Source organism: Meira miltonrushii (assembly GCF_003144205.1).
Source record: "Meira miltonrushii strain MCA 3882 unplaced genomic scaffold FA14scaffold_3, whole genome shotgun sequence".
Taxonomy (NCBI): Eukaryota; Fungi; Basidiomycota; class Exobasidiomycetes; order Exobasidiales; family Brachybasidiaceae; genus Meira; species Meira miltonrushii.
This window is the reverse complement of record NW_020289945.1, coordinates 3,116,111-3,140,615: the sequence shown is the minus strand read 5'-3', so window position 1 is coordinate 3,140,615 and position 24,505 is coordinate 3,116,111. Positions and strand designations below refer to the sequence as shown.

Sequence of the window (24,505 nt, the reverse complement as noted above, 5' to 3'; positions counted from 1 at the left end):
GTACAGTGACACGCGTCCAATACAGAAGAAGGACAACCTTCCTTGCCATCACTACGTCTCATTTAATTCATTAACGATGGCTGAACAAAAGAAAGACGAGAAAGCCACAAGTGCTGCCACTACCGGATCAAGCAATACAAACGGTGCAGCTCAACAACAACCACAAAAAGAAATCCCAAGTTTGGGTGCATTAGATGAAGATGATGAATTTGAAGAATTTGAAGCACAAGGTGAGTAGTGGCATATGCAATACAACAATTGAAATACCATAAGCATTTATACTGATACCCACCCTCTCATACAATCAGATTGGGAAGATAGCAAAACATCTTTGGCCCATCTAAATTCCGAAGGTGGAGCAACGGGTTTGAGCATGAGTGGAGAACAAGGAGGAACCGGCGATCATCTTTGGGAGGACAATTGGGATGATGACGATGTCGAAGATGATTTCGGAAAAGCATTAAGGTATGTTCGATTATATTCTATACATTATCATGACGGAAGCTAATTTTCACCTTCTCCTCACTTCCCTTGACTCTAGAGCCGAATTGGAGAAACAATCTGGCAAGCCTGGACAGCCAATGGCTACTTGAAGCAAATCACAAATTTACATTGTATCAATACATACTTGTTCGAGACACATTTAGTACTCTTCTTTACATGATTGGGTCGGAGGAGACTTTGAAAAGACGTAAGGCTGCATCAGGTACGGTATAAGTTAAGCTCTTCTCGTCTTCGAACTCGACATCATCCTCTTTTGAATCGACAGACTTCCAAAACCGCGAACCAGATGCCACAACGACTACAGGATGTGACGGATGAAAGGCAACGGCAGGGATCGCATCTTCTGCTGCCTTCCAACGAGTCAACGGCGGAATAAGCGCATCTTCATTTGGTCGTAGAATACGTCCAAAGAATCGATCATTGTTTGAACTTTGAGGTGTCTCTAATTCGGATTCAGGAGATCGTACATCCCATAAGCACACTTCGCCCGTTTTGTTACCGGAGATGAGGTATCGACCAGCCCAATCTAGATGAAAATGAATGCGTTGTTGTGATTCCATGCGTTTCTCATTGCGCTCACTTTGACATTGAAGTATGCCAATCAGTGCTACCTCTGCAGCAGGATGCATGAATGACCGTCTAGAGCCGACGTATCGTAGATCATACGCTCGGATGACGGAAGCACGTCTTGAAGTGACAAAGAGGATGTGTGGGACAGGGGGATGAAAGGCTATCTGTGGACGGGTAAGAACATATGAATCAGCTTCATTGGTAATCCTCACCATTTTAATAGCTCCATACATACCTGTGCTATCCCATTTGAGCCTTCTTCCTTCCAGCCCAGCAAACACAGCTGTTCAGCATCGGTGATCGCTTCTCCCTTTATTTGATAAATGCCCACTGTGCCTGCAAATGTTCCAATGGCTACAAGATCGTTAGTCGAGCCCGTAAGATGATCAGATGTTACGGTGATTGTTGAAATGACTCCTTTCTGTCCAGCGGCTGCTTTTCCTTTCCTGGTTGCACGAGGAGAAGGTGTGAGACGAATGGAAGTGTGCGAATAGACGCCTGGCTTATCCAACGAAGCGATGGAAAGAAAGCTGTCATGAGCGCAGTAAAGCTTCGTTCCGTCTAGACTGAACGCCATCGATTGAGGACCTTTGAAGCGCTCTGTATGATCAATGATACCATATGTTGCTCTTGTGCGACCTTGGTATGCGTCTATCAACTTGATCGTTACATCTCTTGCGCCAATTGCAAAACACCAAGTTTGTGGATCATCTTGGCGTGCGAATGGATACCATGCAAATGATAGTAGCGTTGTAGGAGCATGAACGGAGAAGACGTACTCTAACTTGTCGTCATCCAATCTGAATAGATTCAAATGATGATCGTCACTCTGACCGAGTAAATGCGTTCCATCTGGTGACCATGCAATGTTCCTCCAAAAGTATGTGTCTGGATTGCATGAAGGTCCGGCTACTCTTGCGATATCCTCCCCACGAATATAAGACGCTATGATTGGTTCATCATCAAAAGAATAATTTGGTGGCTTCCAAATCCCTTCTACTGATTCAGGAATTGACATTGCTCGTCAAAAGACCATCGTTGGGCGTGGATATGAGCAAGAAGAAAGGAAGATTTGTCACCGAGAAACAGAAAAAGGCGCCGACGCGTAAATGTCCAACCAATATCCACATTTTGAGTGCATACACTGAGAAACATGAAACGGTACCGATCCGAGAAGGAATATTCTGATGGCGTCAAAGCGTAATGAAGTGGAATGTTATGTAGTGTATGAGATGTTGAACGGATAGTAGCTTAGGGAGGATGAGTAGAGCCCCGCTTCTCTTATAACTCTCATCATCGTTTGACAGACAAACAATGTCCTATAGGAGCACACCAACATCATCATCATCATCAAAGACCGATTTTGCTGCTTTAACGTTGTGGTTGAATCGTGAAAAAGAAGCATTTCCTCATCTAAAGAAGGAAGTTCTGCCTGTTGACAATTTTCCAACCCCAACTATGCCTGGTCATTATAATTCTACCTCTCCGATTGAGCGAAAACGCAAATCATTAGGATCAGAGATGGGCTTTTACGAATTGATGCTCGATCAAGCAGAGGAGGGTGCGGGACGAGAAGCTGAATTTGAAAGCTTTGAAGCAAGTGGTATCCTTGCACTTTCACCGGATGTAAGCGTTGAGCAAGAACAGCATTCACGTCAAATTATTGTTATTGAAATGGAAGAAGATGAAGAACAGATCGAAGAACAAGAACAAGGCGAAGAGAGTGGGATACTTTCAACGCATATACTGGACGAGGAAAGCGGGATGCCTTCCATGCATCTACAGGAAGATGAAAGTGGAATCTTGTCAACATACATACAGGAAGAAGAATGTGGACATTTTCTCGATCCTGTAGAAGAAGTGACTGAAGAGCCAACGATCATCGAGTGGGAAGTAGAAGAAGAAGAGCTCTCAACACATACAGCCACGCCCCAACGTATTCAAGCGTCTTTCACTTCACACGAAGTTCACGATTGGGCTCGTTTGCATGGCTTGGGTACACCGTCATCCATTGCTCCTTCACCTGCCGCAAGTCGATTTGGATGGGCAGAAGTGATTGCACAAACGAGGTTACAAGAAACGGATGAACGAAACAAAGCGGTAACAATTTTTTCACCCTTTTCTCCTGCAAAAGCCATGGGTTTGAAGACTGATTATTGGCTAATGTCACCTACAAAGCCAACATTAGCCAAGACTATGCTTTCTGCAAAACCGAAACCGCAACAATTACTTCCGGCGGCGGAAAAGTCAGATCTGTCAGATTGTTCAGATGATTCACTGGGATGGATTGAAGTTCAACCGGTTGCTACAAAACAAGTATCTGATTATAAGTTGGAGGGACTCAATCCCACTTTCAGACGTAAAACTAAATGGGCAACAATCATTCCGGATCGTTTTGCTTCACTTCGTTCACGTTCTTCATCCCGATAATAATTTGCGTTACCTTTGTCATCAAATCAGCCGCCTTTCTATGAAGTCAAGCCGCGTTTTCTTTCCCTTTGTTCATCTTGCGCACTGCGCGCGTCACCTTGTGTTTGATTTTTGTACATTTGCTGTTATGTTGTGTTGTACCCTTTGTTGTTTGGCGTAATGAAAGATTGTTTCTTCCTTTGTTGTCATGTATGCGGGCGTGCTTCCTTTTTAATGACCGATTTGCATATACATCACATGCCATGACATTTTAAATTCCTTTGTTGTTTTGTTGATGACAATGGGGGTTGTACCGTTGCCCTTTGTTACTTCAAAGCCACATGTTACTCATCCTGTGCAGTCAATGTAGGTACGATCGGCAAATAAAAAAATATGTCATTTGTTGTCAAAGGGGATTTGTTTTCTTCCTTTTGTCTTGGTAAAACAATGGAACCGTCTCCTGCTCTGAGTATATAAAGATGCTGTTGTTTGATCCAACCCATTCCCTTGCCCTCAACCTTTCTCTCAGGAACAGATATGATGGGAAAGACATCCAACGCATACGCCAAACTTCCATGGCTAGCAACATTTGCAACATGCTTACAGTGGATCTCGCTCATCTTGATCACTTTGATCCTAGTTTGTCCATCACCATGGGAGCATAATTCTGTCTCTTTGTTCGTCATTACGCCTCAACAATCCAACACTGTTTCGATCAGCGTCCCACCTCCATCTTCGACAAGTTCAAGTGTTTCACCGTCTATTGCAGCTAGTCAGCCAGCATCCAACGACCCAGCCTCATCAACATCATCACTTCCAGCACATTATCCTGCCATTCAGACTGCAGCAGCACAATCAGGTGCAAATGTCAAAAGGGAACCGATTGATGATACAATCATGGCTCAACAACCTCAAATTAAAGAAGTCATTTCAAATTCTTCTTTTCCATCTCCTTTGGGAGGAGGTGTTAATGTGACCTCTGTAAACGTAAGTCAATTGACTGAACCATCAAGTTGGATTCAATTAAGAATTGGTCCACTGGGAAGTTGTTTTCGTACGGCTGATGGACGTGAATCATGTACACCTGCAAAGCTAGCAGCTTCTTATCAATACAAAGGCTTACAAGGGATTATGAATACCACTGCTTCTCCTGGTATCAACGTTCAAGAATTATTGCCAGATAGTATGACATTTTATGCAACAGTATTGCTACTGTTGACCATTATGCTATTGTGTGTTTGTATTTTTACAACCACTCACTTGGTCTTGCTCTTCCGTCACAATAAGCAATTACAACAATCCACCACAGCTTCACAAGCGATCACAACATTTTTCAAGCCTACATCAATGTGGAAATCATTAATGACAGCAATCACAAAATGGTTCTTGATTGTGATTGCGATGATTTTGGTTGTTGCAAGTGCAATTCAAAAGTATCGTTTGAGTAACGCAAAAAATTCGTTCAATTCTGCCAATCCGATCGCTAATGGTTCTGTAGCCTTACAAGCTGATACTGGAGATGCATTTGGATTTGCTTGGGTTTCAACAATTTTGCTCATCATTACATTTTGGCTGCAAAGGACGGCAAACAGACGTGAGAATGCATTAGATACTGCACGTAAAGAGTTGCAAAAAACATTACCACAACATTTGATCAATAATGATGCGGATGGTAAGAGCGGTGGTCAAAGTACTTTGATCATGTCTAATCTCTCTCGTTCTGCAACTTTACCACCCTATACCCCACCTCCAACACAAGGATCACAAGAACAAGGATATTTTCCACAAGATTCAAAGAGAGGAAATACGAATGAACTTGATTCGTTTGCATATGGATTGCCTTCATTACAAAAAGCATACGAATCTACTGGCAGATTAAATGCAGCAAAATCTTCACCACCATTTCAAATGTATCAATCCGAATTCGGTCATAGACAGCAACAAGCTTTGGCTGGATCACCTTTACGTCAAATGAACTCAATTCCTTCTTCTTCAACTTTGAAACTTCATCAACAACCGCAACTTGGACATATGCCAAGCTTACATTATGATCAATCAAGTTTTGGAAATAATACGTACGTACATGAACAAACGTACGATCTTGGAGATTATTCATACAATACCGAAGTCTTGGCTGAAGATGGAACTCCAAATACATGTGATTGTTCATTCGGACGTAATCGTCTAGATTGTTCTTATCATTCCACAAACACCACCACCGCTGATATTCGAAACAGACGTTTATCCGGACTCTTACGTCAAAATTCTCAAAATTCTCATTCAACATTTGGTCATCATATTCAAAGGATTGGTGGTCAAAGTTCACATCGTCTTGGCGGCATGAGCTACAATAGCTCTAGCCCGAACGGTAAAGAAGATAGATGTAATAGTCCTGCACCAAGTTATTGGACAAGTTCTTCTGCCCCTGCCGGATCATCATCAACCACTACGCCGCAACAACAAGAATCGGCAAGACAAGAAAAAGAACGTCAAAGAATATTCATGGCAGAATTAAGAGCACAAAGAGCTGCAATGCATAGTCACTAATGCCTTCACGAACAAATTGTACATATTTTCTCTTCGTTTCATCTTCGTCGTAATTTAATCTTATATACAATACATTTACACCCTTTTCTTGTCGCAATTAGAACATATGAGCAGATTGTGTCAACGGTAGTCGAGTCGCAGGCGGAACTGTACAGAGTTGTCCATCAGCAGTGACGTCATATCTGAGAGTGGAAACGAAAGAAATTGTCAGTATGATTTCCCGAATCAAACTTACTTTACCCATTACTCACGTTTCAGGATCGACGGTGATCTTTGGCAAGTTGTTATTTAACTTCATATCTTTCTTCCCGATCGATCTGCATCCTACAACAGCTTCCACACGTTTTGCCAATCCGTACGAAGCAATATTTCCGTTCGCAATCGAAGCAGCACTAACGAACGAAATGCTATTCATCGTTGCTGCTTTTGGCATGGAACCAAACATCGGCTTACCATACACTGGCTGTACGCATGGAATCGATCCGTTCGCATCACCAACGTGTGCCCATGCAATTTGACCACCTTTGATGATCATATGCGGTCGTGTACCGAAATGGGCAGGTTTATAAAGTACCAAATCGGCCAACTTGCCAACTTCTACCGAACCGATCAAATGAGACATTCCATGACAAATAGCAGGATTGATGGTATATTTTGCCACATATCTTTTCACACGTTCGTTATCGCGTTTTAACTTTTCATCTTCTCCTTTCAGCGGTCCACGAACTTCACGCATCTTGGCGGCCGTTCTCCATGTTCTTGCAACAACCTCTCCAATTCTACCCATTGCCAATGAATCGGACGAAATGATTGAAATACTTCCGTCATCTTGCAATACATCCTCGGCTGCCACCGTTTCAGCTCGGATACGCGAATCAGCAAATGCAACATCTTCGGCAATATCACGAGACAAATGATGACAAACCATCAGCATATCCAGATGTTCGTCCAACGTGTTCATAGCATAAGGTCTTGTAGGATTCGTACTACTGGGCAGAACATTCTCCTCACCACAAACACGAATGATATCAGGTGCATGACCACCACCTGCACCTTCAGAGTGATAGGTATGGATTGTGCGACCTTTGAAAGCGGCAATCGTACCTTCGACAAAAGAAGATTCGTTGAGGGTATCAGTATGAATGTTGCATTGAACATCATACTTATCGCAAACTGATAAACAACTTTCAATCACAGCTGGTGTGGCACCCCAATCTTCATGGATTTTCAATCCTGCACAGCCGGCATTCACTTGATCTTCTAATCCGGCCATACCACTATCGTTTCCTTTGCCGGTGAATGCAAAATTTAGTGGCACTTCATCCGTAGCACGTAACATGTGCATTACATGCTCTTTCCCAGGAGTACAAGTTGTTGCGCTTGTTCCAGCAGATGGTCCAGTACCCCCACCAACCAAAGTTGTGATACCGGTTGCCAGTGCTTCTGTGCAGATATCCGGCTCAATATAGTGCACATGCACATCTAACGCTCCTGCCGTTACGATGAGACCCTCTCCAGCCAAGACTTCCGTGCAACTTCCTACTACCATACCTTCGGTCACGCCGTCCATCATGTTTGGATTTCCTGCTTTACCGATTGCTGTGATATAGCCATTCTTGATACCGATATCGGCTTTGACAATACCCCACCAATCAACAATTAAAGCATTGATGATTACCGAGTCCAGTGTTTCTGCATCGGTTGCCCCGCATGCTTGACCCATACCATCACGCAATACCTTGCCTCCTCCGAACTTGCATTCCTCACCGTAGATTGTCATATCGCGTTCCACTTCAATCCAAAGGGCTGAGTCTCCTAGACGGATCTTATCACCAACCGTGGGACCATACATGGATAAGTATGTTTGACGACTGACCGCGAAAGGTGCCGGAGCTGGCAATTGCTGAAACGCTGCATATCCTGCTTGATCGGCATCAGCGAAACCTCCTTCGACAAATCTTTGTTTGACATTCCTTTGCAAGGCTTGATCAGAGAGCAGAACATCAAGCGGTCCTGTGTAGAGGCTATTTCCACCGGCCAAGCTCTTTTGACCACCGATTTGTACCAGCGAAACAGTCTTTATATCTCCTGGCTCAAAGCGAACAGCTGTACCTGCGCAAATGTCGAGCCTGAATCCAATTGCAGCTAGTCGAGGGAAGAGCAAAGTAGGATTGGTTTCGTGGAATGGATAATGTGAACCAACTTGAATTGGTCGATCTCCTGTATTTGTCACTTGCATTGCAATCCTTCGTCGGTTAGGAAGTAGAACGATATCTTTGGCTTTTGGATCGATGACGACTGCCCCTGATAGGTACTTGTCAACTCTTGCTTTGTCTTCAGGTGAGAGTTCAAAGAGGCTGCGATCTGGAATAGGTAGAAAACTACCATAGAGCGCATTTGTCAAATCGCCGTCATCTGTACAGATAGGATCATGAACAGTGACCAAGAATGAGCCGTCTAGAAAAGTGCCTTCGACCATAACTTCATGAACTTGTTCTGCTACTCCGTGTAAGACATGCCTTCTTCCCAACAAAGTTTTTCCATGTTGCATTAATTCTGCGACTGTATGCTTTCCGTCTCTGATTCTTTCCTGTAAAACAGCAGCAATCAATGCTGTTGCTTCGAACTCGTTCAAACGTACACCGCGTGCCAAACGCTTTTGCGCCAATGAGCCAACATTGTGCAAGAACACTTTATCACGTTCTCTTGGTAGGAGATCCATGATGTGAGATGGTGGTGGGAATTCAATGCAATTTCCTATATCATCACCAAGATTAATCACCTATCTGCCTTGAAAGATAACGCACAGATCTCTTTTCTGCATTTCTTCTCAAAAGATGCACTGGCACACGCAATGCAGGACAGTTGATGAACCTTTCTTTTCCTTTTTCTCTTTAGCGCAGCGCCGCCCTTAAGTCTTGACACATTTAAAGCGTTCCTCTATGCGGAGTAAAAAAAGCCACAAGAGCAAACAAAAAAGCCTAGCGCTGCGCTTTAGGCAAATGCATCGCTTGTAGGGTAAAGAATATGCCCACACACGCAGGCAGGCATCAAAATGAACCACAAGGCCGGGCGGGGTTAAAAGTCGCACGCTCTCTTTTTCTCACTTTTAGGCTTTTCATTCTTGCAGCCATCCATTGTTGGTCCTCTCTCACTGCGTCCATCTTTCGTTAGACCGCATACATTCGTATCTTCTCATCGTTGCCATCCGATTTTTTCTTGATCGAGAATCGTGATCGGGGCAAGTTGGGTATCCGTCATTATTCTCCGAGGACTTCGTAGGATATTTGTGTATACGCATCCTTTGCATTCACGCCGCGGCAAAGATCAAGAGAAAGTCTGAACACCGTTCAAGCATCACCGACGCCATCCTCAACGCCAATATCTCAACAATTACAGAGCCGATTGCACCGCATTTGCAGAACAAAACGACCCCAAGAATCTCAAGAGCCGAAGATGTGCTAAGAGCAAACAGTGTATAACAAAAACAAATTCACAAATCTCAGCCTCAAGTCTGCATCGTAAGGCCCTCTCTCTTCGACCGCGCGAGAGGCTCACATTGTACACATCGCTTTTGTGGACACTGCCATCAATCGAATGTATCTTTCTTCTTCGCCACAACATATCTCAGTAATTAAAGAAAGAACTTTTGCATAGATTACTTCCAGCGCGAGGCAGTACAAGCGGTCTCCTAACAAGATTGAAGACACGACATCCACCTTGTCAAAGTACCATATAAGACGCAAATAAGACGCTGCTTTCTCCGCAACACAGGTTAAAGTGAACGATTCTATTGCTCAAGATCGTAGTTTTCATCTTCAAGCTGCACCCTCAGAGAGCTCACTTCAGCACACTTTATCGGCATACAATCCGTCAGGATGCCGGCCGAAAAGTCTCAAACCGGTAGGAGGACTTTGCAGCCCGCTTGTGATGCTTGTCACATCCGTAGAGTGAAATGTTCGCATGAGCAACCATGTGCTCATTGTAATCGCCTCGGTCTTACCTGCACTTACACAAAAGCACACACAGCAAAGGTGAGTTACGATTGCTGGATCGCATTGACAGAGAGACTGTATAACTGACGCCATCTATCCACAGAAAACTGCCGGAAAACGCATCGAGGCTTTACGACAAGCTGAAAAGAGTCGACAAACGTATGCTGACAAACGCAATGAGGCATGGGGTGCTTCAACATCAGAAGCACCATCAGGAAGTGGAATGTGGAATCATGGCGCACCTCATAACGGAGCCGGATATGGACATGCGCCGCCAGCTCCATTCGGCGGAGATCCCAGATATGGTTATCCTCCTCCGCAATATCCAGCTGAAGACCGAAAGCCGCATCACTTTTATGCGAATTCGCATCCCTCGAACCCTTCTTCATCGGGAATGTCTCCAGGATCACACAGCATGAATAATGTTATGGGAAATAACAGTGGATGGGGTCCTTCTGCCTCGCCTAGAGCACGTCAGTCTCATCCGTATGATAATGAAAGACAAGTACGCTTTCAGCCGAATACAACCCCGACTTCTGCTAATCGTTCACATTTTGGGAGCGTATCAAGTGGAAGCGGAAGCAATGGAATGACATCAATGCCGTATAATCAGCATGGAGGATATCCTAATCCATCACCACAGATTCCACAGATGCCCACCTCTGTGCCCGGAACACAATTTCGAGATGGTCCGTCAAATGATGTCCCTTTCATGCCTTCTCCTTCTCAGTATCTAAGTAATTCAGGCAACACTAGGAGCAGCTTCGAAACGCAGGAACAGCCTCCCAACTTGATGGGTGCACCTTCTGTGGGTATGCAAACGCTTGATGCATCAACAAATACGGCGAATATGACGTTCGAAGATCAAGTTCCAACGATTGATCTTTTGCAAACGTCAGTATTGCCGCCATTCAGCACATCAATGGCAGACTCTCTGTTCAATAACGAGAATGTTTTCAATGCAGACAGTATCTTTGATGAAGCAAGCTTGCCGCCTCTGCTCAATGCTGGAAATGGTCAACAAACAATGCTGGACATGTTGGGTGCTTGTTTGCCATCAGGAGAAACGCCAGGCTCCGTTGATTCAGCATCGATTGGAACAATGGAAAATATGCAAAACTCAATCAAGCATGGTGATGGTGGAGCGGCAAAAGACCAGTATGGCAGAATGATCAACGAAGACACCACAGAGATTCATCCTTTATCCGATTCTGCCTTAATCCCAACTCTGGCTCTCTTTTACGAACGCTTAGGTGGAGTGATGCCGGTCTTCTCACGAACATGGTTGTTTTCACGCTTGGACAAGGATGATCATCAGACAGATCCGCACTTCGCTGCTATGCTGATCGCAATGTCTGCATTGGTAGTCATTCAAGCACAGCCGCATGCAGATGCAAAAGACAAAAGAGCAGACCGTCTATCAGCGCGAAAGAGAAGGTCAAAAGCTACGAGACTACTGGAGGAGACGCTCAAGTTACGAGAAGGTCCTACTTTAGGTCAACATTCAAGCTTGGAGATGTGCTGTACGAGCTTCTTCGTCTTTGCAACGCTATTCGGTTTGGGAGAACATTCTGCTGCTTGGTATCGCTTGCGTGAATCGATCACGCTTGCACACCTTTGTCGACTTCATGAACCTGCCGCGTACGAAGGTTTACCTAGGGATGAAGCGGAGAGAAGGCTGCGAATGTATTGGTTGCTGGCCATTACAGAGAGAGCATTTGCGATTCAACGCGGAATGCCGCTAATGTTGACGGGAAATCCTCGGGCATCCACTGCTTCTTTGCGTGCCAAGCTCGGCTTTAAAGAGCTGAGTGATTTCCCTGATTTGCAATTACGACTATTCGATCATGTGGATGAGAAATTTGTCGATTGTTGGAATCGAAAATGTCAAGGCCCTGGCTGTCCAAACTTTGATGCAGAACGAGCGATTGCACTGTGGCGATCGTTTACAGACGGTATCAACCAGCCTGGATCGCGTGAACGTTCTGCTACGGGTGAAGATAGGGAAGATGATGGAAGTGGTGCAGGAAATGAACATGGAACAAATACCTATCGTTCTTCTACCATCCCTGCAACGCCCGTTCAAAGAAGACAAGTACAAAGAGCAGATGTGGAAGTAACTCGACATTGGCTTTTGAACAGATTATGGCTCATAACTCTTAATCATGGCCTTCTCAGTATTGATGCTCGTGATCCTCCATTGCGTGTCGATCACGCATTGCATGTTGCGCAATCTGTTTATGATGTTTGCGATGGTCTCTCACTGGCAGCGATGGAAGCACACGGGGTTGGTTTTACGTACAAATTGTTCGATATCGCTCAAACACTGGTACTGCTTTGCAAAGATGAAATGATTGCAGAGGCGATCAGTAAAGGCGGCGTAGGAGAACATTTGGAGAAGCAAACCACCAAAGCACACACCGGAGGCCGAGGACGCGCATCGGACCAACGTCACAACAATGAGGATATCAAATCTGAACAAAACAATGCCTCTTCAACGTCCAATAACGCCTATCCTTTGAATTTGTTCGGTGATGTGGTTGATCCTTCGATTATCAACGTGTTCAAAGGTCCTGCAAGTCTCAGACGAATAGTTTTGGGTATTTTGAATGAATATTTGACATTGTTCCAAAAGTTCAGAGGAGGAGATCATCCTTATTTGGAAAAGTTGGTGGAATTGATCAACGAATGTAAACAAGATTCGGATACGCCTGCAAGCAGTACGGCTTTGACTTCTGCCGGTGGTAATGGACCTGGCTCATTCACAAATCCGAACAGTATCGATGGACCTCACGTGGGCAACTTAGCCGGTACGAGCAGTCTTGATGAGCCGCATGCGAATATGACCGAAGGCAACAATAGCGTTGATACGTCTACAACCCATCACAGTCATCATTCGATGTCATTAGCTGGTCGAATTGGTTCCTAGCCAGCCATTCCGCCAAGACATTCCCTTCCCCTGGCTTCTGAATCTCTGTCAATCTGTTACTATACTCTTTTTTTTGGTATTGTTGTATCAATATTTGTTTCTTCGTTAGCAATTAAACTTTGTATCAGCTTAATCTCTTTGAGTTTATCTGGTTGACTATGCAGTACGTTGCATGCCAAGCTGAATCAAAGAATGATTAAAAAGTACGCTAAGAAAGATGAGGGAGGATACAAGAGTTGCGTTCTTATGCCTGCATTTTCAACTTCTATTTTACGCGCGTAAGATCGAGATAGACTAACATTCATGCAGAGCTACATTAAACCCGGAAGATTTTGAATTGAAAAAACACTTTCCCAATTGGGGTTAAAGTGCAATTATGCATACACTCCAGTTTCTTTGTGCAGTAGCGTATGATTTGCTACGCAGGCAGGTTATGTAGGCATGGAAAAGCAGCAACGCAAGCCAAAACGCCAAGCAAAGAGGAAGAAAAGATGTTCTTTCTTTCTAAACACACACATATCCAATAGAGAATGATCGATGCAGATCTTAATGTTCCTGATTCAAAGCTGCTGAGAACAAGAGATTAATAGGCATGCATACATTAACCGCATCCAAAAGAGGCAGTCCGGCATCTTATACGGCCTAATAAGCGTAATTAGATGCCGTACAGGGAATGTTGACCCGCAATCGAGATCTGAACAGATTAAACTTTTAACAACTTTGTTCATCACCATCATCACGACAAAGACGGACATTCATTCTTTTTTTATTACTTGTATCATCAAACGTGCACGCACGCAAGCATACCCTTCGTCAGGTTTTCACTCCTTCATTGAAAGATTTGCTGGTCAACTTTCCATTTGAAGTTCAACTCCATTCAACAACATCGACAAACACTCATTCAACAAACACACTCCTTTTAATAAACGATGCTCCAACAATCAAAGACGGCTCTTTTGAGCTTAATATGCTCTTCCCTACTTCTCAGCACAGTCACAGCACAAGATCCACTACCACAAATGTCAGGCGATGCATTAACGGCAAGTTCATTCGCCTATGTGATGCACAATGGACGTGGATTGGTTCATGATTTGTTAAATTCAGTTTCGGATGCACTACCATTACATCTCGGTAAAGATGTACCTATGCCTCCAACCGGATCGAATTTAGTTCAAATTACACCTTGTCAATCCACAAAAGCAACACTTCCAGTCTTTGTTTCCGATCAATGGAACGGTAGTTCATCAATCAAAAGCGCATATATAACCCAACATGGCGCTTCAAATGATCCAGATCAATATTTTAGTTATATTTATCCTTTTGTAGGAAAAGATTCATTAGTAATCGCTCCGGGATTCTACACGACTCACAGTCCAAAAGCACCAGATGGTTTCTATCAACCAAAAGTCAATCTTGCTTGGGCACATACCGGTGATCAATGGCCTGCGGGAAGAGATGCAATTTCGCCTAGAACCCTACTGAGATCTAGCAAACGATCCGCTTCCAACAGAAATGAGGCAAGAGAGACCGGACCGGAATGTTCTTCTTACGAAGCTTATGAAGCACTCTTGGCTAGATTGGACAACAAAGATCTTTATCCAAATCTATCAAAAGTTTACCTTGTTGGTCATTCTGGAGGTGCTAATATGATTTCTCGTTATTCACAATTGAACAATTATAACGGTCATTTGGATCTACGTTATATCGTAATCAATGCGGCCAATCAAGCTTATTTCAGTGATGCACGTCCATGGAAAGAATTTGATGAAAAAAACTGCAAAGAAGCATTTCAATATCCTTATCAATGGACAAAATCAGGTTCAAATATGCCTCGTTGGGTTTCGGCACGATTTGATTCTTTGGTTTCGGGTGCAAGAAGTACGAATGCAAAAGCAAAGAAGTTGTTTGATTCTTGGTCTGCGAAGGATGTTATGTTCTTGACAGGAAATGCCGATATTGAAACAACCGGAACACAAAGATGTACTTCAAAAGCTCAAGGTGGTCCATATCGCAGAGATAGAAATTACGCTTATTGGGCTTATACAAACTTATTGGCCGGAAGCAATGACAGCCCTTATCCAATCAAGGATTACTTTGGATATGGTAATTTGACCGATTCAGGCGCAAAGAGATTCAGCACAGGTTCTGCACCCACATTCAATCATCAATCATGCATCGTCAATGGTGTTGCACATGATGAGCCGGGAATCTTACGTAGCGCTTGTGGTCAAGCTGCACTCTTTTCCGATAATCTACCAGACGGTACAAACCCTCAAGATTCTCCATCTGGACTTTCATCAATGTTTGATGGTTTCCTGAATACCCCTTGAGATCTCCTCTCACATTATACACTCTTTTTTAGCCGCTCTTATTGATAGATTTTGCTGTCAACCTTGCTTGCACATTTGCAAAAGGGAATATATACATTACTCTTTTTTATTTTGTGTGCTTCTTCAATTCTTCTTTGAGGAATTCGTCCAATTCTCCACCGTTAAGAATAGAGTCTACTGGACCTTTACCTTTATGTTTGAATCCATGCTTGGCCAGACGAGCTGGTTTGGTGTAGGAATTATCCTTTCCGAACACTACTTGAGCATAGCAAGGTGCATATTCTGGCACGGTCTCCTTGATTAAGTTTTCAAGCGTCTTTTGGTCTTCGATCACTTTTGCATTTCCTTCAACGCCATGTTCTTTGAGCGTTTTGACAACTGCGTCAAAGATTTCTTTCCAGTAAATGACCTTTTCTTCTGCCGGGAAGAGATAATGAGAAGGTTGCTTTTGACCTGGCGTATGTGCTTCAAGTTCTTTGAGTAAGACCAAATATGCTTCTACGAGATCATGAACCCAAACACCATTCCATGCACCTTTGAAGCCTTCTGGCAAAGTGAATAAACCTTTCTTTAACATGGTAGTGGTCAACATTGGAATTTGAATACTGATTCGCTTCCAAGGTTCACTACCGATTCCGTAAATCAAAGGTGGCATCATGATAGTCGTGCTTGCATTGAACTCTTTCTCAGCTTCATCGTTGAAAAGTTTTTCACGTAAAGGTCCGTCTACATGACGATGATAAGCATCTGGTTGAATTCTACCGTTTTCCAACGTTTCATCTCCTTCTGCATCGGAAAGTGTTCTTTCTTCGATTGAAGTACCGGCTAATGATTTTGCCGACCAAGTAAGTTCATCATTTCCAGATGTTTGAATGTAAATGATCTTCTTGTTTTTATCTTTACGTTCTTTGATTCCGTCAACTACTGCGAATGCACTTGGAGCATCATCTGCTGTAGCTGTATGAATCACAATATCTGATTCTTGAACGGCTTTCTTGATCGTTGCAGCATCGTTTAATTCACCCAAAATTGGCTCGATACCCAGACTACGGAGTTCTTTTGCTTGTTCTTCTCTGCGTGTTAAGGCTCGTAAATTTAAATCTGGTCGAGTTTCCTTCAATCTGACAAGGAGAGAACCTCCAATGAAACCAGGTCCGATTAAGAACAAATTCTTCTTTTCGCCGCCAGACATGATGTTTGCGTTTGTGTCTTGTTATTTTTGCTTAAGATGATGGTGAAATAGAGAAAGGTATCGGACATGTTCTTCCTTCTATACTCTTTTGATGAACCCTTCTGGTTCCCCATGCTTTGTTTGTGGGCCTTATCGTCATTACCTCCACAGATGCATAAACTAGATTCGGTCATAAGCTATCTCCGATAAAGAGGTGGCAATAGTCGCGTTCTTCTCGGGCATAAAGAGGCCGGGGTATTCGTATGTATGCGTGCATTATCAACCAAGTCTTAATGGTGACCATCATCTAGAATAGTTATGTTATACTTTCTCAAATTGGCTGGTGCTTGGACCTTGAGGGTCCTTATACCCAAAGCAGAAGCCATCTTGAAGCCAAAACAAACCCAATCACCTCCAAAACCATATCGTACAATCTTTGTCGAACGATCTGCAAAAGTTCCCGGCAGTAGCAAACCAGATGGACAGCGAAGGATACGATGTGATATCTATATAGCAAAAGATCTCATTGATGGCCAACAACAAGATAAATCTGCTCCAGTTGTAGTAAATTTGCATGGATCTGGATTTGTTCTTCAAACGATGGGAGATGATGCATTATTTTGTCAACGTGTTGCTGATGGAATCAATGGGATCGTAGTTGATGTGGATTACGCAAAAGCACCTGAACTTCCATTCCCACATGCGAATTTGGACATAGATGCTGTAATGTCTTGGCTACAAGATCGTGATCAAAAGGATGCAGCTAGTAAAGAAACAATACCCGTCAGCAAAGCATTTGAGGTTGATGGACATCAGACTCCTTTACGCATTGATACGGGCAAAGTGGCATTGACAGGCTTCAGTTCGGGAGGCAATCTAGCATTGACAGCTTGTGTACGTGCAAAACAACGTGATGAGTTGGACAAGATCGCTGCAGTTGCATCATTTTATCCCTCTACAAATCTATCCGAATCACCATGGAAGAAGCCAAATGTCAAGCCTGAATCAGGTGCATCAGGCGGCGTACTCCCACCACCTCTGCGTAACTTTTTCTATTCATGTTATGTTCCAACGGACAAGCAAACTGGAAAAGATCCGACCTATCCACTTCGATCTTCATCTGTCATTTCACCGTTATATGCCAATGCTGATGAGTTCCCACAAAGTGTTTCAATCATCACATGCTCTGGTGATTCATTAGCACGAGAAGGTCGACAGATGGCCGAGCATATCGTGGCTGGACGTTCTCCCCCAAACGAATCTGCAAAACCGGCCAACTTTGGTCAAAAAGCTGATCCGCCGGCAGATGTACCTGATGTTGAACGTATTGCTGTTCAACAATCTATCGAACAAGATGGCGTGGTTTGGTGGGAAGCAAAAGGTCAAGGTCATGCATGGGATAAACTTACAAAGCCAGGATCTGAACCTGAAAAATTGAAAGAGGAGGCGTACGAACTTGTAATTGGAAGATTGCGTTCTGCTTTTGCGCTGTAGAGAGCGTTTGTGTCACATGTGTACTACCTATACCCGAATACACAAAACAATCGTTATTGTTGTTGTCTGCGAAATGATGCCCCGAGATTGTGCAAATCTATCTCTCAAATCATCTTTCATCTAAATCTTTCTTTTGGCTTCACTAAGGAGGATAGCAAGAAGAATATGTCTAGAATTGTCTTAATCATCGTTATAACTCTTCTGACAATACTTAGTGACGTGCTGTCTTCTGATAAATTGGTGAAACGAGCAGATGATCTCGTCCCAACTCACGGAGGCCAAAATGGACATACGCCGGCCAACATTCCGTATACAACCAACGGTGGATCACCACAAGATCGTAACCGTCCCACCAGAACGACGAATCGGCCGCCAGAATTACCAAGAGATCACCCGATACGGCCTCAGCCGCTTCCTCCGGTTCAGTACGAAGAAGATAAACCGAGTATGTGGCAACGTCTGACGGGAAAGAAGAGAAAAGCAGCATTGTCTCATGATCACGAAGCCAGTACGAGTGGAACAAAAGATGAAAGTGGTAATGAATCGTCACCGCCGCCAAGTCCTAAACGAGCCAGAGAAAAAAGTGAAATTGATAAATGGATAGATGATATTCATGATCAAAGAAGAAGACGAAGATATTCACAATCATGGAGACAAAACCAAGCAGAAGATGATCTTGTTGCCAAAGGACTTGTCACGGCAGTCGCGGCTGCTGGATATGGGGCGGTGAAAACGTATCAAGCAGGTAAGCGAATGATAAGTGATGTAAAAGACACTTGTGTTGGTGCTTGCCGACGCATACGTCAACGAATTCGAAGCGGTGGCATGGTGTTGAATGAACGGCCAAGGCAGAGCATTCAACGTTATCGACCAGCCAATACACCACGCAATGTAGTTTACGACAATCAATTGCGAGCACAAGAGAGGCTAGCAGAGATTAAAAGAAATCAAAACCAAGGTGTACATGGCACACGGGGCAATCTGCAACAACCTAGTACAGCTCAGCATCACCGCCATGACGTCAGAGATGCTGACAGTGATGTTAAGAAGACCGAAAAAGGCCGGAAACACATTACTGGTACGAAAAGTCTTGACAAGAAGAGTCCTACCGAGAGCATGTCACTCAATCTGACAGGACAAAATGATAACCGCGGCACTACTACCGGAACGCAAAGATCTAGAAGTGCGCCACCGGATTATAGACGGTATCGTAATAAGAGTCTGACTCGATCAAAATCTCTTCCACGGATGTCATGATACCCGTATCAATTTGTGTACATGTATTTGTGTATTATCATGAACGGCAGCATGTCTTCCCCACAGCCTCACAAACGGAAGCAACTGAGCTCGTATGCTACATAGAATTCTGTCAGCCCCGCTACGGAGTGACAGAATACGCAGTTTTATTATCAAATCCTTTTAGAGAACGTCTTTTCCCACTTCGCAATCTTATCCAAAGACAACAGTAATTTCAACCGTACATTGTGATTCACAACATGTGGAAATCAAACCAAATACTTTTCATCATCGTCATTTGTTTCCTTCTTATGCATAGCTTGCTTTCTCAAGCTAACTATCAAAGACATTTTATTAAACGTGCAGGCGAATTACAGCGCTCCGGGTCTTCTTCCAGTTTGGATCAACCTATAAACTCAGTGAATGCGATTCCTAATCATGTGATTGATAAAAACCAAGTCCAACGTCATAGACCTGCATTTGGAACATCTTCTTGGCCACCTGAACTACCTCGTTCATTTCATAATAAGCCATTTCATTTACCAAAAGTAAAGTATGAAGACCATAATTCTGCGACTCCTCCTAAATCAACGCGAAGCAAGAGTGAATTAGGCCAATCAAGTGAAGGATGGAAGCCCAAACAGCATTCCCAAAAGCAAAGTCAAATGAATCAATATGAGCAAAGTAAAGAATTTCATTCTGCTGCACAAACAATGATGCAAGATAATCGATGGGAAAGGGCTGGAAAACTTGCTCTTATTGCGGCAGGGTATGGAGCACTTAAGGCGTACGATAAATGTAAGGCTATAGCTAGCCATGTTCATAATCAATGTAACGCTGCTTACGGTCATGTTCGTCAAAGGTTCTCAAGGGGCGCAAGGGATTAGTAATCTGATCAAATGATCACAGTATTGTAATTTATGAAGTATATAGAACTCATTTTACGCATACTCGTTCGTGGCCCCGAAAAGATGTAATTGGTTGCAAGGGGAGTGAGGTATAAAGACATTTGTGAAAAATTCACTTCTGATTAGAATCGTATTCGTTCCTTCCTGCCACCGATTGGAGAAGCATATCATGAATATGAGCATGTTTTGAAAATTGGCTTCATACTCTTCGGTATTGAACGCAGTACTTTCGTTTCCGATCAATACAGACCTTTTATGGCAGAAACGAGCGAACGAATTAGCATTAAGGGCTGATACGGGCTCAATTTCAAGTGGGATAAGTGGCTATGCTCAACCAAGCGATCGATCCATCATCAGTGGTGTACAGAGAAGTATATGTTGGCCAGCCGAACTACCCAGACGTTATGCGTCACAACCGTTTGCGCTCCCGCCTGTGCAATATGAAGAAGATAAGAAAAGTGTGATAGGTACATTAAAACGTAAAAATCAGTCATCGACCTCAGAAGAGAGGCCAAAGTTGCAAAAGACCTTTTCCACCATCATCAAAGCGATTGATAAGCAACGCAATAAACCACAACGAATGCAATCGTTTGCGCAAGGTAGAGTAGAGGATGCGAAATGGGAAAAGATCTATTTCAGTGCGGCAACAGGAGCGGCTTTCGTGGCCAAGAAAGTGTATGATTCGAGTATAGTTGCAGCTAAAACAGCCAAAGAAAAATGCTTAAATGCTTGTGAAAGCTTTAAAAAGAGTACAAGCTTTGGAAGAGGATCAACGATGACCAAAGATACAAGTCTAAGCAAAAGTCAAAGTTTCAGCAAAAGTCAAAGTTTCAGCAAAAGTCAAAGTTTCAGCAAAAGTCAAAGGTTAAACAAAAGTCAAAGTCTAAGAAAAAGTCAAAGTTTCAGTAAAAGTCAAAGTATGAATAGAAGGAGAAAGCAGGGTAGATCGCTTCAGAAAAGAAATGTGATCTTACTTCGAAGAGCTGATTCAGAATCTCAAGGATCAAAGGAAGAGCAAGAGAAACAACCGAAAGACAAAAAGGGAAGCGGCCTCCAACCGAATCTATGGACAGACAATCCGGTAAAGATTTCACCAAAAGAAGAAGAGGAAATACAGGGATTCGAATAGGAAGAGAAGAACAGCAACCTCCTCTCCGCCAACAAACAATCAGTCGCCGTCGTCGTATCACAACCTCAAATTTGCGTAAAGGCGAAGTGGTAAAAAAGGTTCACAGACTTCGATACAGTACTAACCGACGCAGAACAAGAATATTACGCACAATTTTGGCACAATCACAGCCGTTAAACCCACCAAGGCGCCCTTCGAGACAGGCATCTTCACGTCAAACACAAACCTTACGCTCGCAAATAGCATATTCAAGTGATAGCAGCGTTTCAAGTGCTTTATCTAATGTTGGCTTGCAGAACCGGAATATAAATGATCCTCAAGCTCATCAACAACAAGACATTCCTTCAACCGGCAGTGGCTCTGGAACTTCATCGCCTAGCATCGATCCGTAAAATACACACAATTCTTCTTCGGGGAGTAGAGAATTGCTCAATGCATGCAGTATGCTACGCCTAAAGTTTTATATTTAAACAATCTTTCAATCGTTTTTCGGTACTTTTTGTAATATCTCTTCTTTCATGTTGAAAGTGTTCATTTTCCAGGTGCCCCTCCTTTGCTGTTTTTATGCTTTGTCTGAATTAGCACAAGCGCAAGTTTCATCAAACGAGGTTTGACACTTTACCAACCGCCAAATCCTAATGCCCAATCGTATGTACCAAATCCTAATCAGCAAACACCCGTCAACCAGGCTATTCGTATCCGTGAGCCTGTTGATAGACCGCCCGCCGAAATGCCTTAAACCCTCAACACATTAATAAAGTAGTGGAGATGCAAGCTTTTGGAATGCAAAAAGCGCCTATTGCGTACGATAGTGGTCAGAATGCCCCGTGTAAAGTTGATCATCTTTTTAAATACAGAATATTCCAATAAAAGCTCCTTTCACAGTCAATTTTTCACGCTTTCACCATTTTCGATATGATTTTATTCAAAATTCTCTTCACAATCTGTTTGTTTCGCTGCTGTTTAAGCTTAACAACGGCCCAGACGACCCAGACTGTAGTCAAAAGGGCTATCACACCTTATCAATTGCCAGACATTAATGGGCAAGCTCCCGATCCAGCATAACCAAATCAACAATTGCCTATCAACCAAGGTATCCGCATTCGTGAACCGGTTGATCGACCGCCAGAGTTGCCAAGAACACACCCTATTCAGCACAATGAACCGCCTCTACGCTATCAAGACGAAAGGCTAAGTACGTGGCAACGATTGAGAGGGAATAGAGGTAGTCAAGTTGACTCGAGTAAGGATAAAGGAAAGGAAAAAGTAGAAGAAAGTCCTTTGCCTAATTCGAAGAAGCGAAAGCAGCCTTCTTTGGACCATGAAGCTGGACCAAGCAGAACAAAAATACCAGAAGCAAAGAAGCAAAAAGGATTCTGGACAAGGGTAGCAGAAGCAGATTACGAACATCGTCGCTATAATTATGAAAGACAGAGAGACGAAGAATTAGCAGAAGCTTTGATACCTGTAGCAGGGGCGGGCATATATGGCGCCTATCTGGGTACCAAAGCGATCGTGAATGGCGTAAAGAAAGGCTGTAATGCAGCTTGCAGAGCAGCAAGAAATCAGGCGACTCGCTTGCGAGAACGAATCACTGGCACACCTTCATCATCGTTAACAAGAAAAAAATTTCGACATGAATTGAATTCATCGAATCGTCGTGAATTTACAATGAAAAATCGTCGATATCTTCAAATTCACCGCAAAAACGGTGCAGGTCCGACGTACGTTGATCGAGGACGTAATCGTAATCCTCAACATCTTGCACAAAATAGTGCAACATATCATGCTAATCGTTCTGCTGCTCGTGTACGGCCTCAAGTAGTACATCGTCCGCAGTATTCCTCCTCTAATCTTTCTACTTCCAGCGATGGGGCGGATAATTCTGCCAGTCAGCATAAAGGTCGCTCTGCTCACAGTTCATCTAATGATACTTCATCGGCCAACTCAGCTTCACTTTCTCGATCCGGCTCGATATCATCACGACGCAGAAGCCCAGGCCACGCCTGAGGCGGGGCAGCATCAAACGGCTCAAACTCTCCCCGACATTGCAATAAATGACTTCAAAGCGACCCGTCATTTGCTAACCTTGCCCCAAATGCTTGGTCTCGTTCAATACGTTTTTAAAGGAAATGCATATTGCGAAATGCAAAATGGCGAATACATGCATTACCTATTGCGTACACCAACTATCAGTCTGTAACGTCGAGATTTGATAGTATCTTTCATCTTCTCCTCTTCAACTTTCACTCTATTATTGTTTATTCACTGTAAAGATATTCATGTTCAAAGTCTTCTTACTTTGTTGTCTACTTTACAGTTGTTCTAGTAAGACTGCAATCAACAAAAGCTTTCGAATAGTTGGTTTAGACTTAACTCGATAACGCCATCCGAATCAATGATTTGCAGTAGCACTAATCAGTGTTATGTTGTCGACAGGAGGTCTGCTAATGATTACATACTCATTGATTCTTACGTAAAAGCATAGGACAAACTTGTGAAATGCAAAAAAGAAATGTGTAGGCTACCTGATGCATATAGCAGCACTATATAGCCCCGTCTGGCGTTGATCCATAATTCAAAGGCAAACAATCACAAACATCTTTTCATTTCGATCTGCCTTTGTGATTTGAACCATTACGAGAACCATGTTGTTTCTACTTCTGTTTTTGCATTGTCTTTACTTTCTGACTGCAACTAGCACAAGCGCACATGTAATGAAACGGGCTATCACGCCATACCAACCGCCAAATCCTAACGGTCAATCGCCTATGCCAAATCCGAATCAACAAACACCCGTCAATCAAGCTGTTCGTATTCGTGAGCATACTGATAGACCACCTGAGTTACCTCAAGCTCATCCAATTCAGCATCACCAACCTCCGCCTCGCTATGAAGACGAAAGGCCAAGTTTATGGCAAAGACTAAGGGGAAGTAGAGGCTCTAATCAAGATAAAGGAAAAGGAAAAATGAATGAGAAGGAAGAAGAGCAACAGTTAATCAAAAAGACAGGGAAAAGAAAGCATCCAGAAGCAGCAGCAGCAAACGATCATGAAGCTGGTACTAGCGGCACTAAACCACCGGAGGAGAAAAAGAAAAAAAGATTTTGGAGAGGGGTTTTGGAAAGTGATGGCCGTACCCGGTCTCGCTATCGGTCTCGCTATCGTACTAGAGCTCAACGTAAAAGGGATGCGGAAGCCGGAGAAGCCATCTTAGGTATCGTAGGGGCTGGTGTTTATGGCGCTTACAAGGGTGCAGAAGCAGTTGTGAAAGGCGTTTATAA

General features: G+C 43.4%; 13 protein-coding genes across 13 annotated transcripts; 10 read left to right on the top strand and 3 right to left on the bottom strand.

Annotated features, from left to right (window-relative positions):
- Nucleotides 1-76: 76 nt before the first annotated feature.
- FA14DRAFT_174102 (uncharacterized protein) lies at nt 77-1,019 on the top strand (the record flags this gene model as incomplete). The annotated part of the gene is made up of 3 exons (XM_025500520.1): nt 77-230; nt 309-465; nt 542-1,019. 3 exons carry the CDS (start codon nt 77-79, stop codon nt 591-593), a joined length of 363 nt encoding a protein of 120 aa, XP_025354738.1. The 3' UTR covers nt 594-1,019.
- FA14DRAFT_148830 (WD40 repeat-like protein) lies at nt 657-2,144 on the bottom strand (the record flags this gene model as incomplete). Its single annotated transcript, XM_025497382.1, has 3 exons — nt 1,310-2,144; nt 935-1,238; nt 657-886 (listed from the first exon to the last, which is right to left on the bottom strand). Exons 1-3 carry the CDS (start codon nt 2,090-2,092, stop codon nt 657-659), a joined length of 1,317 nt encoding a protein of 438 aa, XP_025354737.1. The 5' UTR covers nt 2,093-2,144.
- Nucleotides 2,145-2,388: 244 nt separating this feature from the next.
- On the top strand, nt 2,389-3,571 carry FA14DRAFT_191480 (uncharacterized protein; the record flags this gene model as incomplete). The annotated part of the gene is made up of 1 exon (XM_025501868.1): nt 2,389-3,571. One exon carries the CDS (start codon nt 2,389-2,391, stop codon nt 3,502-3,504), a length of 1,116 nt encoding a protein of 371 aa, XP_025354736.1. The 3' UTR covers nt 3,505-3,571.
- A 449-nt stretch (nt 3,572-4,020) lies between these two features.
- FA14DRAFT_157088 (uncharacterized protein) lies at nt 4,021-6,030 on the top strand (the record flags this gene model as incomplete). Its single annotated transcript, XM_025497875.1, has 1 exon — nt 4,021-6,030. One exon carries the CDS (start codon nt 4,021-4,023, stop codon nt 6,028-6,030), a length of 2,010 nt encoding a protein of 669 aa, XP_025354735.1.
- Nucleotides 6,031-6,032: 2 nt separating this feature from the next.
- On the bottom strand, nt 6,033-8,761 carry FA14DRAFT_148828 (urease). The gene is made up of 2 exons (XM_025497381.1): nt 6,282-8,761; nt 6,033-6,212 (listed from the first exon to the last, which is right to left on the bottom strand). The coding sequence occupies exons 1-2, from the start codon at nt 8,750-8,752 to the stop codon at nt 6,128-6,130; spliced, it is 2,556 nt and encodes an 851-aa protein (XP_025354734.1). The 5' UTR covers nt 8,753-8,761; the 3' UTR covers nt 6,033-6,127.
- A 2,432-nt stretch (nt 8,762-11,193) lies between these two features.
- On the top strand, nt 11,194-12,357 carry FA14DRAFT_123844 (uncharacterized protein; the record flags this gene model as incomplete). The annotated part of the gene is made up of 2 exons (XM_025496607.1): nt 11,194-11,980; nt 12,053-12,357. Coding segments are annotated over 2 exons (1,092 nt in total), but the record flags the coding sequence as incomplete, so codon positions are not given.
- Nucleotides 12,358-14,015: 1,658 nt separating this feature from the next.
- FA14DRAFT_123446 (uncharacterized protein) lies at nt 14,016-15,284 on the top strand (the record flags this gene model as incomplete). Its single annotated transcript, XM_025496572.1, has 1 exon — nt 14,016-15,284. One exon carries the CDS (start codon nt 14,016-14,018, stop codon nt 15,282-15,284), a length of 1,269 nt encoding a protein of 422 aa, XP_025354732.1.
- Nucleotides 15,285-15,735: 451 nt separating this feature from the next.
- Nucleotides 15,736-16,458, bottom strand: FA14DRAFT_107518 (NAD(P)-binding protein; the record flags this gene model as incomplete). The annotated part of the gene is made up of 1 exon (XM_025495812.1): nt 15,736-16,458. A coding segment is annotated over one exon (723 nt), but the record flags the coding sequence as incomplete, so codon positions are not given.
- Nucleotides 16,459-17,010: 552 nt separating this feature from the next.
- Nucleotides 17,011-17,937, top strand: FA14DRAFT_114198 (alpha/beta-hydrolase; the record flags this gene model as incomplete). Its single annotated transcript, XM_025496040.1, has 2 exons — nt 17,011-17,698; nt 17,810-17,937. Coding segments are annotated over 2 exons (816 nt in total), but the record flags the coding sequence as incomplete, so codon positions are not given.
- Nucleotides 17,938-18,004: 67 nt separating this feature from the next.
- Nucleotides 18,005-19,326, top strand: FA14DRAFT_72340 (uncharacterized protein). Its single transcript, XM_025502769.1, has one exon. It carries the CDS (start codon nt 18,115-18,117, stop codon nt 19,204-19,206), a length of 1,092 nt encoding a protein of 363 aa, XP_025354729.1. The 5' UTR covers nt 18,005-18,114; the 3' UTR covers nt 19,207-19,326.
- FA14DRAFT_72347 (uncharacterized protein) lies at nt 19,326-20,111 on the top strand. Its single transcript, XM_025502770.1, has one exon. The coding sequence runs from the start codon at nt 19,446-19,448 to the stop codon at nt 20,070-20,072; it is 627 nt and encodes a 208-aa protein (XP_025354728.1). The 5' UTR covers nt 19,326-19,445; the 3' UTR covers nt 20,073-20,111.
- Nucleotides 20,112-22,261: 2,150 nt separating this feature from the next.
- On the top strand, nt 22,262-23,232 carry FA14DRAFT_157082 (uncharacterized protein; the record flags this gene model as incomplete). The annotated part of the gene is made up of 2 exons (XM_025497874.1): nt 22,262-22,315; nt 22,378-23,232. 2 exons carry the CDS (start codon nt 22,262-22,264, stop codon nt 23,230-23,232), a joined length of 909 nt encoding a protein of 302 aa, XP_025354727.1.
- A 707-nt stretch (nt 23,233-23,939) lies between these two features.
- Nucleotides 23,940-24,485, top strand: FA14DRAFT_181046 (uncharacterized protein; the record flags this gene model as incomplete). Its single annotated transcript, XM_025501060.1, has 1 exon — nt 23,940-24,485. A coding segment is annotated over one exon (546 nt), but the record flags the coding sequence as incomplete, so codon positions are not given.
- Nucleotides 24,486-24,505: the final 20 nt, after the last annotated feature.

Coding starts and splice junctions, on each gene's coding strand:
- FA14DRAFT_148828 (XM_025497381.1), bottom strand. CDS start 8,752: ATGGATCTCCTACCAAGAGAACGTGATAAAGTGTTCTTGCACAATGTT. Junction 6,213..6,281: donor ATCACCGTCGATCCTGAAAC/GTGAGTAATGGG, acceptor TTCCACTCTCAG/ATATGACGTCACTGCTGATG.
- FA14DRAFT_72340 (XM_025502769.1), top strand. CDS start 18,115: ATGTCTAGAATTGTCTTAATCATCGTTATAACTCTTCTGACAATACTT.
- FA14DRAFT_72347 (XM_025502770.1), top strand. CDS start 19,446: ATGTGGAAATCAAACCAAATACTTTTCATCATCGTCATTTGTTTCCTT.